The sequence below is a fragment of the Ananas comosus genome, linkage group 1 (assembly GCF_001540865.1).
Source record: "Ananas comosus cultivar F153 linkage group 1, ASM154086v1, whole genome shotgun sequence".
Classification (NCBI taxonomy): Eukaryota; Viridiplantae; Streptophyta; class Magnoliopsida; order Poales; family Bromeliaceae; genus Ananas; species Ananas comosus.
In genome coordinates this window covers 8,905,188-8,921,373 of record NC_033621.1, presented here as the reverse complement: position 1 = coordinate 8,921,373, position 16,186 = coordinate 8,905,188, and the positions used below count along the sequence as shown (strand labels likewise).

General features: G+C 35.4%; 2 protein-coding genes across 7 annotated transcripts in view; both read left to right on the top strand.

The window, feature by feature from the left end:
* Window positions 1-9,349, top strand: part of LOC109713036 (phytanoyl-CoA dioxygenase 1) — a 24,049-nt gene extending 14,700 nt beyond the window's left edge. For 2 of the 6 annotated variants that reach the window (XM_020236963.1, XM_020236997.1), the window contains exons 4-10: window positions 2,561-2,629; window positions 4,221-4,339; window positions 6,199-6,246; window positions 7,153-7,300; window positions 7,411-7,555; window positions 7,633-7,719; window positions 7,967-8,320. In XM_020236963.1, coding sequence (XP_020092552.1) covers window positions 2,561-2,629; window positions 4,221-4,339; window positions 6,199-6,246; window positions 7,153-7,300; window positions 7,411-7,555; window positions 7,633-7,719; window positions 7,967-8,009 — 659 coding nt within the window. In that variant the 3' untranslated portion in view covers window positions 8,010-8,320. Of the gene's footprint in view, window positions 1-2,159; window positions 2,281-2,560; window positions 2,630-4,220; window positions 4,340-6,198; window positions 6,247-7,152; window positions 7,301-7,410; window positions 7,556-7,632; window positions 7,720-7,966; window positions 8,321-9,120 lie in introns of those variants that run through there. The other 4 variants (XR_002217035.1, XM_020237005.1, XM_020236977.1 and 1 more) reach the window with 4 other exon arrangements.
* Window positions 8,416-16,186, top strand: LOC109711503 (ent-copalyl diphosphate synthase 1, chloroplastic-like). Its single transcript, XM_020234623.1, has 6 exons — window positions 8,416-8,637; window positions 13,437-13,497; window positions 14,059-14,150; window positions 14,252-14,552; window positions 14,731-14,914; window positions 15,962-16,186. Exons 1-6 carry the CDS (start codon window positions 8,416-8,418, stop codon window positions 16,035-16,037), a joined length of 936 nt encoding a protein of 311 aa, XP_020090212.1. The 3' UTR covers window positions 16,038-16,186.

Sequence of the window (16,186 nt, the reverse complement as noted above, 5' to 3'; positions counted from 1 at the left end):
AGTATAAATTTTATCACTGCATTGTTTTGTTTCTCAAATTTAGCTTGATGATCATGTGGAGCTGTTTGTGGTAAACCTCAAAAAATAGTGTGAAATTCAGCATGTTTTCAAATGGTGTTTTCTAATTGTTTTATGCTGAGATATTTTGTTTTATCCTATTGAGAAGTTTTTATTTGAATGATACTCTGTATACTTGAGGGATAGTTGGATTTATTTTTTTCCAATTTAACCCTTTAAAAATTTATAATTTGCCAAATGATCCTGTGATTTTTTATTTTTTTTGAGAAATGGGTAGCTTGCTTCCCGCTTCATATCTTGTGAAAATTTTATTTGGCCAAATAATTCTATTTTGTCCAACTCAACGGAAAGGTGGAAGAACAATTGAAAGACTGCTAATCGTTTACCATCTTTAATGAAATTTAGAAGACGGTGACGGTGAATTATTTATTGTATTTCCCTCACCAAAAAAAGTGATGAATGATTTACCGTTTCTTTCTATTTTCCATATATAATTCTAAAAAACATATAAAAATTTTAACAAATCTCATATAATCCTAACAACCTAAAAATCTTGACAACCTACCCATGCAATTCTAACAATCAAACAAACATTCTAATAATCCACATGCAATCCTTACAACCTCACAAAAATTCTCACAACCTATAGAAAAAACGATAAAAATTTGAAAAGGTGAATAATTCACCGCTTTCTAAAGGTGGTATATGATTCACTGTGTTCGGCACTGAGTTGGCAAAAGGAAAGAGTTGGCCAAACAAAACTTCGGAAGGGTCATTTGGCAAAGCAGAAATTTTTATAGGATTATTGTAAAAAAAAAAAAAAAGTTTTTAGGCCTTACGTTAGTGATCAGGGGTTAGGTCATTGATAAATTATCTCATTGGGATGCTTTTTTATGTGGAATGATTTGGTTTAATGCATTGAATTTGTAGGTTTCTGTCTTTGTTAACCTTTGTCACTTATCTCACTAGGCTTGTGTGGTCTCTCTCTCTTTCTCTGTCTCTCTCCATGTATGTTTGCAGTCGAGCAGGGCAGCAATCTTGTTCCAGTCATGTTGTTGCCACACCACTTTCTATGCACACCGTTCCACTCCGCCTTGTCATCCTGCGTTCTCATCCCCTCTGTGCTGCCTCCACAAATTAATGTTACTACACCACCAATCATCTCTTGACAATGGAAATTTGATGCTGTCCCACTTCCTAGTTGAGCCTATCTTAATTCAGATTCTAGGACCCAATGAATCCTTTTGGTTAAAGATGATTTTATACCACCCCCAAGAAATCAAGCAGGAAGGATTGGAACAACTTCTACCTCTTTAATTCTCCTGTCTGTAATCTTCTTTTCTTTTTTTTTTTCTTTTTTTTTTTTTTTTTTCTCTTTTTTTTTTGATCAGGTGTCTCATTAACCTATTTCAGCAACACCAACATAAAATAAAAGTGTTGATTCCACCTTCAATGAAAGCCTGTTTTTACTCCTTTTTACCTGTAAAATTAACTGTCCCTTATTTCTATAGCAGCTAGAATAACATTACACTATTGCAAATAAGCCTGAAAGTTCTGCTTTTCAAAATGCCCCCCTTTGAAAGATTTCTTTAAAGGCCCTCTACTTTCAGATTTCTGTTTGAAAATTTGCTTTTACAAAACTTGCTGGCATTTTAGACTTCATCATCAAGCCCTTTGGTATATTTATATGTGATGTACGCAGGTATCTTATTTTACAGACAATAATAACTTCAACTTATCTTTTTAGATCAGATGAAATCATGAAAATAACCTTGATGTTTCAGTTCGTATATTAGAGGACTATTGACCTTCTTGTGCATATCCTGCAGTAACTTTTTATCATGTAGAACTTCAGAAATCCAACCTAACCTCATCTAACCCTCCGAACATTTAGCTAAACCCAATAGCACAATTAGAGGTCCAGTTGTGCTATCGATGTGGTTAGAGTAGGGTTGGGTTTGCCTTCAACCAGTCCTAATTGTTCTAGTTGTACACTTTATATTGATTTGTTGCATAACTCTCCATGCCCATAGACAATTCGAGTCAACTTATGTGATGGTGATACAACTGTTAGTTCTAAGTGAATTTTAGAAGAAAATTTAGGTACTCAAGAGCGTTGCACCTTTTGACTGCTTTGATTAGGACTGAATCTTTTGATGTATGCGCAGATATTAATAGGCGTAAAACCTAGAAGTGGATCATTATATAAAAAGCATTGCACCCTTACACCTACATATGTGCCTCAAGATGTGCAAAGGATAGGTACTATTGCTAATCTGTTGATTCTCAATGCCTTCACTGCTACTAGTTCAATCTTGAATACTTGAACTATGGGTGAAGCTCCCAATGATCAACGTTATGCAAATGCTGCCTTTGCTATTCTACAAATGCTACCATTCACAGTACCAACAATAGTAGGTTATCCTGGGATTTTATTGTGTGATCATCTTGAGACATAGTGACTAATTATTAGCCTCAAATCTCTTTTATTTGTACCGTTTTTAATATTCGAATCCCTAAAAACATTTTATGTGCATTGCAGAAAAAGCATTTGGAGAAGATGGATGCTTGAAACAGCCCAAGGAACTCTCAATTAATAAAGTTGGCCATGGTATGTGTCGATTCTATGTTTATTAAACTAATTAGATTTTCTTAATAAGAAAAAAGTCAACTGGTCTGAAATCCTTACATAGTTTAGAGGCATATTATATTCACTATAGATAAAGAATAGGGGATACAGTTTTGTTCCTTTTGAATCATTTAGTGAAGGTGCACACTGTAGTCGTGCTTGCGAAAGAGATGTTACCTGGTGTATTTTTGCTTTGATTTTAGATTTTATAGTCCATGTGAAATTCATAATTTCATATGGTAGTTTACTAGAATATTGAGTTTTGGAATCTCTTGGTCCGAAATGATGGTTTAGTGGAGAAGGGTAAAAATTAATTCAAATAATTTTGATGGACGTTAGCCTTGGCTTGCACTTGTAGTTTCCTTTCTCGTTTTAATATTGTTATAAATGTGTAATCTTAACGGAGTTTTACTGCATACTGTAGTGGGTTGTTAAACTTTGAAAATTCGGATTTGACTGTTCATTTGGTTGATATAAAAAACTTAATAAAGTTCTTGTAAAATGTATCGCCTGAAAACATATAGATGTTCATCAAGTAACAGAATATTGCGTTAAGTAAATATTCTGTTAGAAAGTTACAAGCGGCATTATATTCTCACTTATATTCATTGATTTTTTAGCATCTTCAACTCACAAGGCATGTTAACGAGAAGAGATTTTCTCATTGGCTTGCCTTATATTGGTAGTGCATTGAGCTGGGTTCGAGTAAAGTGGTTAGGCTTACAGTGCTTCAGAATCTGCTGACTTGATTCAGACCTAGATAAATTCAAGTCGGCTATACACAAATGTAATCCAAAATGACTGTAAACCCACTGCAAGTTGTCGATTTTCTTCAATGCTGCCCAGATAGTAATTATCATCAGGATTGTTACTTTATGGAAATAGCATGTCCTTGCTTCCTGTGTGGTTCAATTTTTAACCTGTTAGATACCCTGCAAGTAGTGAATCTTTGGCTTCTATTTATTACGAGTCTGTGACAATGTAGATCCTAATCAGGATGTAGATTTTCCTGTAAAATGGTAAATTGACTGCTGTTGTAGTTGCATGGTCGAGTTTTAACTTTATGAATATGCTTTGTTCTGTGGTCAGTAGTTTAGATATGTTGGATCTGTTTATTCTTTTTTCTTTGCATACAAATTCAATTTGTCAAAGTTTTTTTTTTTTTTTTTTTTGAGCATACATCTCAAGCAAGAATTTAAGTGCCGTGACATGGGGTCGTGCCGAAAACTTGCCGGCACGGTACGGCACGGTGCGTGTTGAGCCGTGCCGATGCATGCCGGTTAAAAAAATTCTTGTGTGTCAATACATAATAGCATGAAATATTTATTTTTTTTAGTAACAAAATATTTTAACTATTTATTATGTCTTTTTATCACATCTTTTGAACTTTATTGGGAAAATAACTTACTAATTTAAAGAATAGAGGGTTTTGACCTGTGCCATCGGCACGGGGTCTATATCGTGCCGGTATCTTGTTGGCACGGTACGGCACGGTGGATACGGCCCATGCCGACGGGCACTTAAAACCTTGGTCTCAAGTTATTTAATCTTCTTTACTTTTATCTTTATGCAGCTTTAAGTGAATTGGATCCAGTGTTCAGAAAGTTCTCCTTCTCAGGGAAAGTCTGTAGCATGCTTTTCTCATTAGGTTACAAGAGACCCGTGGTTATTCAATCGATGTACATATTTAAGGTAACTTGTTCTTTCATGTAGTTCTAACCCATTTAGATAAGAAACTTACATTTCCATTCTGTTTCCTTTGTTAATGTATGGTAATGTGATACATAGCTTTTATTGCTGTCGAAATTGTGATTACTTATTAGGGCCTGTTTGCTTCATAGTATGCACTATTCTGGTAATCCTCCATAATTTCTATTGAAAATATTCAAATCATTATTATTTAACTCAAGTTATGTAGTTGTGAAAGATGTTAGTGAAGTAGTGTAATCATTGTGGATTCCTAGGTGGTAGGAATACTAGATTATCATGGGTTAGAAAACATTTTCTTTTTTATACTTGATTGGAATCATCAGTCGTCCATTAACGAAAATATGCTAGTTCTTTAACAACATCCCAACTCAAGTAGCTTGATAAAGTTAGTAACAAACTTGCCATTCCAAATATGAATACACAACATTCCCAGAATATTACAAATCTTGAATCAAACGGTCCATCGGTAGTATATTTGCTTCTGATTACTTTTTAGTAGTATATTCAATGTTTGAGTAACAAATATTAGCTTGTTAAACTGGTTTTATTGTACTTTAATTAGCTTTGAAAACTGCTTTATTACTACCAAACAGTCTGGTTTATCAGTACCCTTCTCCTTGAGGAATGGGTCTTGGGTTCAAGTCACTTATCCGACGTGAATAATGTGTGTGTGCTTGGGAGCCTGCAGCTTGTTCGCAAAAATTAAAAGAGGGCAATGTACACTCACAAGAATTAAAAGAGGATATAACATGTAACCCTTTGGACTAGTATTTTTGTGAAGCCTTATGCACTTGACCTTACTTTTCTGGGAGTCAAATTTAGGAGTATCTTTATGGCTGCGTTTGGTTGGAGAGATATTCCAGAACAAGGCGGGATATCCCCCAATTAATACCCAAACAAGAAAAAAAACGGAGGGGAATTTTTTATTTCGGGCTTAACGGGTTGTTCTAAAACAACCCGTTAAGCCCGTTCTCCTCGAAGAACTAGGCGGAACAAATTGGGGTGCGCTGTTAGCTTCCCATTTTGCCCTTTAAACCCTTTGCCTCAAACAAACCCAAAAAAAATAATAATATTGCGAGCCAGGAGAGGGATTTTTTGTGGAGATTTTTTTAAAAAAAATTATAATAGCCACACTATTTTGATTTATTAATTTTTAATTTAATAAAATAAAAGAAACAGATCGAATGATTAATTTAATAAGTGCTACTCCATTTTAGATATTTATATTTTTAAATCAATTTTGAATAAATTAAATAAATGTATAAATTGAATACTACTAAATTAATATTATCAAAATAATGTGCAAATATACTTAATTTGTAAATTAATTTATTCTAATACTTAATTTATTAAATCATATTTGAATATTCTATTCAAGGGCAAATTTGTCATTCTATTAAATTTTTATCTTCCAACACCTTATTCCAACATAAACATCCAAACACTATTAAGAATATTCTCTAGGGACAAACAAACAACATCCAAACGTAATTTACAAATTATTCTAGCTTATATCGGGATATCCCCTGTTCTCGAGCACAACAAAAGTTGTTCTCCAAAATTCAGTTCTCAAACCAAACGCAGCCTATATGTATAAAATGTATGCGTAATTGGACTAAACTCATTGGAGAATGTTGCTGATTTCTGTGTCTAGCATATGCACATATGAGACAAGCCAAGGGCATGCTTCTGCACTTATCTTTTATGAAACTTACTCGACATGCCGTATTTGCTTAGGACAAGTAACAAATTTCCATTGATTTTGTTTTCTAGCAGTTATGGTCTATTAGAACTGTTGGAATACTTGCAATTGTAATTGGAAGCCGTCTATATTTTAACAGGAAAACTGCAAATCAGAGATGGTAAGCATATTGCAGGTTGAAGTGAAGGTAGTAAGTTCATATATAAAATTGCCTGATTCTGACTCTTGGATTTGGTTAATGATACTGTTGGAGGAGAGAGCATAATATTACTGTGTTAGCTACTATGTATTTGTCTTTTTGTGTCAAATCCAAGGGATGCATTGGAACTGAAGTTTGATTTAGAAGAGTTAACCTAAATGAGGATCATTCTGTGATTGTGATTCAGCCGAAAATTTTATAGGGTTCATCCATTGAATCACTGTTTTCATTTTTAATACCCTTGGAAGAGGCTGTTCCTCACATCTTTTTAAGGTTTGTTGGGGCTTTTCTTGGAATTTGTTGGATTGCTTAGAATTTGATTAGTTGATTGTTTGCTTTTGTCTAGTCGAATGTTGATCTCAATTTTGGAGGTACTATTTCATTTTATGAATTCTCAATGCATATGTGTGAATTTACAACCGAGTCATGTAGACACGTAAATAATTTTTTGGATGGTCGACCACCATTTGAAATGCCTTGTTGCCCCCTTACAAAGATATATGGAGTATCCATCTTCTGGACAGCAATTGCATAATTTAGTATAGGCATTATAGTCTGCTCAAGATGGACCTTTAGACATGTTCCTCCACGTTTCAAAAATAATTTACAACTTCCGGCTGAAAAGGCGTTAAGCTTGTTGTTCTGGACTTCGATCAGAAAATGGGAAGCCAGATTGTCTCAGATTGGTTTAATAGTATAGAATTTGGCATTTCAAATTACTCTTTACAATTATTGCTATTATTGTATTTTATTAAACGGGAAGCATTTACCAGTATCTAATTTTATCATGTATGACATAATCCTCTTCTGTTGATGCTTAAGCCATATACTTTTAGTACACAGTCGAATGTTTGTGCTGCGTAAATTCTGAGAGATTTATTTCTTTTAATGTAGCAACCGGGCATTGGTGGAGAGGTAGTACCACACCAGGACAATTCGTTTTTGTACACTGAGCCTCCCTCATGCACAGGATTGTGGCTAGCACTGGAAGATGCAACAATAACTAATGGTTGCCTGTGGGCAATACCAGGATCTCACAAGAGTAACTTCACCTCTAGTTAGCTTCCTTTCCTAGAATTAATTATCTGATTGGCATGTATTTAACTGATGGTAGCATTCTTTTGCTTTATTATATTCCTATCTTAATATTAGATGGACTCAAGAGGCGTCTTATTAGAGGTGAAAATGGGGTTCACTTTGACCGTCCTTCACTATCCTATGATCAGAAGGATTTCGTGCCGCTAGAAGTGAAATCTGGGTCTTTAGTGGTTATACATGGCAACCTCGTGCATCAAAGGTCATTTCTACTTTGTTGTGTTTTGCACATCAGTACTTGGTATATGTTCTCTTTTCTAAACTTTTGTGCGTTGACAGTTTCGAAAACCAGTCTCCGAAATCTAGACATGCCTTGAGCTTGCATGTGGTAGATACTGATGGATTCAAGTGGGTCGGCGACAATTGGTTAGTATCCAAAAACATCTCGGAGAGAATTCTTTTAGTTTCTTCCTTTCACGGCATTGCTTCTTGTTTTTCTTTGTTATTGAACTTGAAACTTGTAATATAGAATCATATGATTATTCTTTATTATGTTGAGAAGGTATTTTACAATTACCTGACACGAAAAATGGCAGTAGGTAGTTTGAGGGATCTTATTTTGTAGCTGTAACTAATTATTACTTTGTTTCTTGAATTATACTTGTTATATCAGGATCAGAAGGAAAGTAGCACTAGAGCCCCTCTATGTATATTGATTCCAGCAAATATGGCGGCTGAGATTCTCTATGTTCTCTCGGCATTTGTATTTGATGCCAAAATAACGTAACATCCACAAGAAACTGAATCTGGAAAGGGCAATAAGCACAACTCTATTTTAGATTTGGTACCAAAATAAGCAACACCCACAAGAAATGTAATCTGGTGAGGGCAGTATGTGCAGCTTTATTTAAGATCGTTAGCTGATGTTTATCTGTGGAACCACTTTGAATGTTTTTTTTTTATGGGTTTTTTTTAATGGTTTTTTTTTTTTAATGGATTTGATGTTCTTTATTCCGAGTAAGGCTTTTTTTGCATTTAGCCTCTTAACAATTTTTTTTTTTACAAATAGCTTTATAAAATTTATATTTGCAAAATTAGTTCTATTTCTGTCACGTAAGCGCCATGTTGGAAGTGGAGTTTAAGTTGAATATGGTGAATGGTTTACTGTGTTCAAACACGGTGACCACCCCTTCTACTCCTACCAATAGGTTGCTGTGGAGGTGTGGTGATGGTGGGGTCCCCTACGAGAGCTTTGAGGTCGTGTATGGAACCACTGCGGAGGGAGGTGGAGAATTGGCGAGGCCGGGTGTGGCGGCGGCAGCGAAGGAGAAAGCGGCAGAGGAGGCATAGTAGCGGAGAAAGAGAAGAGGGGATGCGGCGGGCGGCAGAGAACTCGCGGAAGGGGGTGTAGAGAGAGAAAGAGAGAGAGAGAGAGAGATATGGGGAAGCTCAGAGAGAGGGGAGAGAAATTGTGCGGAAAGGAAATTATACGTGACGCTTGAATACGAGAAATCATTCACCGTGTTCGAATACGGTGAATGGTTCATCATGTTCAACTTAAACTCTACTACTAACATGGCGCTTGTATGTCGCTCATGTGGCAAAGACATAATCAATTTTGTAAATATAAATTTTATGGAGTTATTTGTCAAAAAAAGGGGGCTAAATGCAAAAAAAAACCATGTGGAGTATGTTCTTTTTGTTATGTTCTTTTTGTTGTGTGGATACAAGTTTGTATGTACATAATATGTTTTGAGAGGTTGCTATTTGAAATGTGCTTAGTTTTTGGGCTTGCATATGATTCAATTCTTTTATGTTTTGCTCAAGGTACATTAGGCCTAAGATTTAAAGTGCCGTGGCACGGGAGCGTACCGCTATCTGTCTGGCACGGTAAGGCGTTGGCACGCTTGCGTATCGATACATGGTATGCTTGTGTGTCGATGGATACGTATGACCTCCTACTGACACGCTTTGGTACAGACTTATTTTAATTTTTTTGGTTTCAATAAGCTCTTGTAATGTTATTTTGAAAGATTTAATCAAACAATTATGAATATTTGCTATGTATAGTTTATTATATTCATCAATTAACATACTTATTAGTTTTTTCTGTATGTAAAGTACAATTATATCTAATACAGAATAAAAATTTTTACAGATTAGGATTTTTAAAATGCAAAGATATTTTTTCTTTTTTTTTGCCATATTACAGTCTTTCGTTTGTAAAATATAAAAAAATAATTTTAAAATTATTTTAAAAATTATTTCAAAAAATTATTTTTTAATTAATTTTTTAAAAAATTTAGTAGATTTATGAAAAAAATTAAGCGGTNATTATGGGGCCCATATAAAATTTTTTAAAAAATTTAGTAGATTTATGAAAAAAATTAAGCGGTAAATTATATGATAAATAAATTAAATAAATTTAAGTATCAATTGATTTAATTTATTTTTTAATTTTATCAGTATTTTAAATTTTTTAATGTAAAAATTAAATTTTATGTTTCATGTGTCTTAAAATTTATTTATTAAGTTTGATTTTGTTTTCCTAATTCGGCAAAAGTTTCGTGGTACGATAAATTTTGATAAAATAATTTGTAAAGAAAAAATGGATATATGTGGTGTAAGCGGAGGGCCCCAACCTGCAGCACACTACTGACATCCGAGGGGGGTGTAAGGGGCTTCGTCCCTTTTTCGCAGTATAGATCGGATATGTAAATTTAAAAAATTTTCTATATTGATAAACAAAAAAAATTAAATTATAATTTTTTGACTTGGGTGTGGGATATCTAGAATGTTCCGGGTATCCAAAAAAACAAAATAAAAAGGAAAAAAGGCAAAAAAAAAAAGAGCATAGTGCCGGCAAGCACAATAGCGCTACGGCACACGCCGTCGTGCCGCTCCGTCTCGTGCGACATGGTCCCACATGCTGCGGCATGGAGGGGAGGTCCCAGACCTCTCCAGTACTATGCCCCCTTCTTGAGGGTACAGTACGTGCCGCCTCATGCCGTACGGCACGAGACAGCACTTCAATCCTTGATTAGGCCATTATGGAAGATTCAATTCGCTGAAGTAGCTGATCCATGATACTAAAAGAACAAATTAACTCGGCATTGTAAACTTATCATAAAAGAAGAATCAAATCTATTCTTTCTACTACCTTAAAAGGAGGGTTTGGGGGGACCAAAGGTTGACGCGTGTCCCCCCAAAACCCTCCTTTATTCTGTCTCTCTCTCTCTCTCTCTCTCTCTATGTATATATATATAGGCTGTAATACTATCAATAGCACCAAGCTAGTGGTGCTATTGTGATATCAAAATTTAAAATTTTTATACTTTCAAATTTTAAAGTTTTAAATTTTATATTTTAAATTCTAAATTTTAATTTTAACTTATAACATTTATTTTCAAATTTTAAATTTGATACTTTCAAATTTTAAAGCTTTAAATTTTAAATTTTAAATTTTATATTTAAGATTAAATCTATATTTAAAAGTCTAAAATAACAAATTTTAAAATTTAAATCTCTAAACTCTATAAAATTAATTAATTAATTTTATTAATAATTAATTAATATATTATATTTAATTCATTTTATTAATAATACGTGTAATAAATCGCGTAATAAAATCTAACCTCATAGATGCAATTTAAATCAGTAAAATATCGCTGTATAAAAAATATAGAATTATTTTAGGAGTAAAATTTAAAAATATAATTGTATATATGTGTTATATATATAATTATTTTTTATTAAACAATTTCTTCTACAATTTTATTTTTCTTCTATTTATTCAAAATTATTTTGATAGATTTATCTCAAATCCTTTTTATATAAATCTTTATAAAATAAATTATTGTATAAGTTTACTTTGCGCATATACTAATTTTAATAAATTTTGTTTAAATAGATTTAACTATTAAATTATTTTTATATAACTTTTATTTAATTAATAATAAGAGTTATAAAACTATAATAAAAATATTAAAAAAAATAAAATTTATTATAAAAATAATTTTATATCCGCAGCATCGCGCGGGTATTTCACTAGTAAGTAAATGAAAGCAAGGTTTGGTTTCACTATGAAAAAATATAAGTAAAGAAAAGAAAAAGTAAAAAGGTGCATCTTTTGATCTTGCCTACCTGTTTACCCTTCAAAGGCGAAACAGAAAAAGGTTCAGCACCATATTTTAAGACGTTGCTTGCATAATTGTTGATTACCTTGTTAGCTGGTTGTAATAACATTTCAGGACGATAGTTGCTTTAGTTGTCTATTCAGGAATGGCATGTCTGTTTTAGAATGACGCGCACACATATGCACACGCGTGCCACGCTTTGCGACCACACGTGCACGCACGGCCAGGTCGCAGTTCGTTTTGATGTTTGACATTATTATTAATATTTAGAGGTTATCGGGTTAAGTTGGATCTGTTCAGACGTAAAAACGAAATCCAATAATGAACTTAGTTGAAGCTGGAGTTTCAGAACATGTTCGAACGCCAAAATAGTTTGTGGCCGTCCGAAAGTACCATGTTGAATGGGCTGAGATATTTTAGAGGATCCAAATCTTGCTGTGGACGCTCAGAAGTTTTGAACGAGGTTGGTTTTGGATACCCGAAAGTTTCGGGCAAGGTCATGGACGCTCGGAAATACATTAAGTGCTCCGTTCGAAATATTGAGGTTACTACTCACACAAAGTTGTGGGTGTCCAGAAATTATTGTGGACGTTTGAATTTTCATGGGTAAGCTTAGTTAAGTGATAAACGGTAAGCATGTGACTCACCATAGCGGTTTCGAATACTCCATTGATATTCTGGGCGACTGAAACAATTGCGCTAGCATGTGCTAATGAGGTTTCGGACATTTGAAAATGGTTCTAGGCATCCAAAATGTGTTTCGAATTGAGGGCCTCTGTTTAGTGATTTGTTGGAAATTGAATGGCTTAAATGCAATTATTGCATTCCCATAAATAGACTTTTGTTTCCTAGCAGCTCCATCTTTATGCTGAAAGAAAACTTCCCATCCTTTTTTTCATCAATTTCCTTCACAAATCTATTAATTATTAATTATTAATTATTTTTTTAGAGAGATAGGTAGCACACTACCCGCTTCGTTTATTTCATTTAGAAATAAACTTAGCAAGAAATGTGAATCAACTAGGATTCGAACTTGGGTCTCGGATACCAACCATCAAACCCTTCGGCACTTGCTCTATAGACGGTCGGTATTAATTATTAATTATTAATTAAATACATGAAAGGGCAACCTTTGGGAGCCCTCCCTTTATTTTGGGGAGGGATTATGGGGCCCATATAAAATTTTTTAAAAAATTAATTCCACATTGGTCCACAATTTTTTTGTTATACATTATTTATTATTTTATTTATTTATTTATATTTATATTTATATATTTTATTTTTATCAATAAGAACTTATGAAAGGGCGATCGGTTTTGAGGCCTCCCCACGCTTCGCGTTCTCCGCTTACCCGATCGCGGCCCCCCCCGCCTTTCGTAGCCGCGACGCCATCGCTTCCCCCGGGAACGCACCCCGATCGGTTTTGACGCTTCCCGCGCTTCGCGCTCTCCGCCTACCCGATCGGCGGCCCCCCTGCTTTCGTAGCCGCGACCCATCACTTTCCTCCCTCGGGAACGCAACCGCGCTTCATTCTACGACGCGGCGTTGGCCCCCTCGCCGTCCTTTCGTCCTTCCGCCTTCGTGATGTGCTCTCGCCTTCTCTCGCCTTGTTGCCTGTCCGTCCGACGAATCTCGCACTTCTCTTCTCGCCTGTTCCTGTCCCGTCCGACGGATCTCCGCCTTCTCTCCCCTGTTGCCTGTCCCGTCCGACGGCTCTCGCCTTTCTTCGCCCTGTTGCCTGTCCCGTCCACATCCCGTCCGCCTTCTCCCGTACGCTCCGCCTTCTCTCGCCCTGTTGCCTGTACCCGTTCGCTTCTCCCGATCCGATAGGCATGGCGCTCGTGGGCTCTTCCTCGCTCTCTCTTCTGCTTTACCTCTCTCTGGCTATTATAAATACTAAACGGTTTGACAATTTTTTTTCCCGTCTTTTTCTCTAATCTCCCTTGATTTTTATCCCCTGTTTTTGATCGCTGTTGTTCCGTCATTCTTGCCTTGTGGTGCGCGCAGGTGCGAACGGGTGCGGGCGGGCGAGCGGAGGAGGGCGCGTGTGGTAGCGGTGGTCAATTAGGTATTCTCTCTTCTGATCAAAAGCAACTCTTCCTTTTTTTTCATATGGGCATAACTCTTTTGCATTATTTATTAAGGTGGCCTAATAAATTAGATCTAGAAAATTGTAGTTCTTCACTGTTCTCAGTTACCCACTTTTTGTGATCCGGATCAAGAATCCATGACAAATCAGAATGTGCGATCTAGATTGCAGTTTGAAGGGTGAAGGGGGATCTGTGATCATGGTTACTATGGGCACAACCACTAACAAAAAAGGCTACAAATATAGATGCAATCGACATTTACAGTTTGTAGCAGCTTTCTGTGTACTTCAATGAAAGTAAGAACAGTTAATATTAGACCATGAAGCCGAAAGGAAGCCCAATATGAAAACAGATCGAAAATCATTAGTTTCAGATGTTATCTCTTACCCTTTATTTCTTTTCACGGGAGTTTCATAATTTGCACAAGAAGTGGAATATGTTTGTTGTGATTTGATGCTTGGATGGAGAGATTCTTGTGCTTTGTTGAAGCATTAATTAGGTGCAACATGGATCATGAGATGTACTACTTCAATGTGCAGAGGATGGTGTTGATTCTATTGGTGATGGAGTTTCACATTCCAATTGGTTGGAGGAGAGTAGTAAATTGGATGATGAGCACAATCTACTTGAGGTAAACTCAGAAGCATAATTTGGAATCTGAGGATCCCTGTTTAATTTGCATGTTAGAATTTGGTAACTGAATTGTTAATTTTAGATACATTGTTGTTTAAGGTCGCCGGCTTAGATTTATGGAAGATGATACATGACGTAAAGGCGACGTTGGGCGCGATCAATGATGGAGAGATAACCATTTCGGCATATGACACTGCATGGGTCGCATTAATAGAGAAACAAGACGGAGGTAGCGGCCCACAATTCCCGTCTAGCGTACGATGGATCGTCGATAACCGACTTCATGACGGCTCGTGGGGCGACGCTGCCATGTTCTCCGCCCATGACAGGATGATCAACACTCTGGCTTGTGTTGTCGCATTGAAGTTGTGGGGTGTTCACCTTGAAAAGTGCGAACGAGGTGCATTCGATTTTGTCGTGTATAATTGATCGAATTAAAGACTATTTGCCAGCTTTCCTTTCTAGGGAATTGAGAACAATTCTTTTGTATGATATCAGAATCGGAGGTTGTGAGTTCGAATCTTTAATTTTATTGGGTAATTGATATATACAAATTTGACATTTGGTTATTTTGTTAGGATTATCATTTCTTCGCGAGAACATGTGGAGGTTGGCGGAGGAGGAGGCAGAGCTTATGACTGTTGGCTTTGAGATTGCTTTCCCTTCCCTAATAGAGATGGCCAAAAACCTGGGCCTGGATCTTCCTTATGATGATCCAGCCTTGAAGGATATATATGCAAGGAGAAGTCTAAAGCTCAAGAGGTATCACTTTTCATTTCTCCTAATTAATGTATAGTATTATATAATTAAGGGGTTAATCACGCCATTAACTTGTTGTGAAGTTTCATTTAATGGTTGGACAAAAGTGAAGCACAAAAAATAGTACTTTCAAAAAATAATATTTTATTTGTTGTTTGGTTTGCGAAAATGAAGATAAAAATCATTTTAAAAAAGTGAATTAAGAAAGTGAAGTAAGAAAGTCAATTATAATTAAATCTCACTTTTTTTTACTACGGCACAAAACATTTCAAATCGTCAAAAGAGAAAAACTTAACTAAAAGGTTATATTTTGGTTTTAATTTTAATTTTTAAATTTATTTTTAGAGTTGAATTTAAATTTAATTTTGAATCGCATGCTGTGCTTCCTTTATTTCCATACACAGTTAACCCTTGATTAACCTGCCAGAAGAAAACAGTCATTGTCAGCGGCAGGAAATCTGCAGTAAACCATTAAATATCATCCTACTAAGCTGCATCAACATAATAGATCCCGAGTAGATGGATCCAGCGACATGCACTGGGCAATGATAAGTACTAAGTACCAAATTCGTCCATTTGCTAAAGTGTTTTTCTCTATTTTCTGTTCATGGAAAAAATTTCCTCAATTCTCTTTGATTTGCTGTACTATTCATTTGATTAGGAATTAGGACCCAAAAATTGATGTCCTCTTTAGTGGTATTGGATTAATGAGGAAGTAAATATGTTGTATTTGGTTTTGGTGAGTGTTTAACATGTGATAGTAACAAAAATTCCATGCTAGATAGTTTTTGTGCAGTAGCAATCTTTTTTTCTGTCTTCATGTTTTTGTTTCGCTTTGTTATTAGTGCTTAAGGTTGCTACTGCACTTCAATTGATGGTCTGCATCCTCCAAAGCATCTTGCAGTGCTCTTGCATAATCATATCTAATTTTTTATTTCCTTAACTTCATCTTCTTAGTTAAAAAAACTTAACTCTAAATAGAATTTGTATGCCTTATTGAACCGAAAAAGTTGTACACATCTACATTAACTGCACAATGTCTTTTTGTAGGTCAAGAGGATTGAGTGAAGCAGTGCATGAAGGTATTGAGTTGGATTATTCTTATCAGCGCGAAAATCAAATATGAACCAATTCCATAATCAAAGAATAACTGGGTCTGTTTCCTCACCATTGCCCATTATACCTTCCCCTATCGAAGAGAGGTATCCGAAAACGCTGGATTCTCAATCGTTTTTTCTCGAAAGAGAGCTTAGAAGCAACCCTGTGAACCCAGTT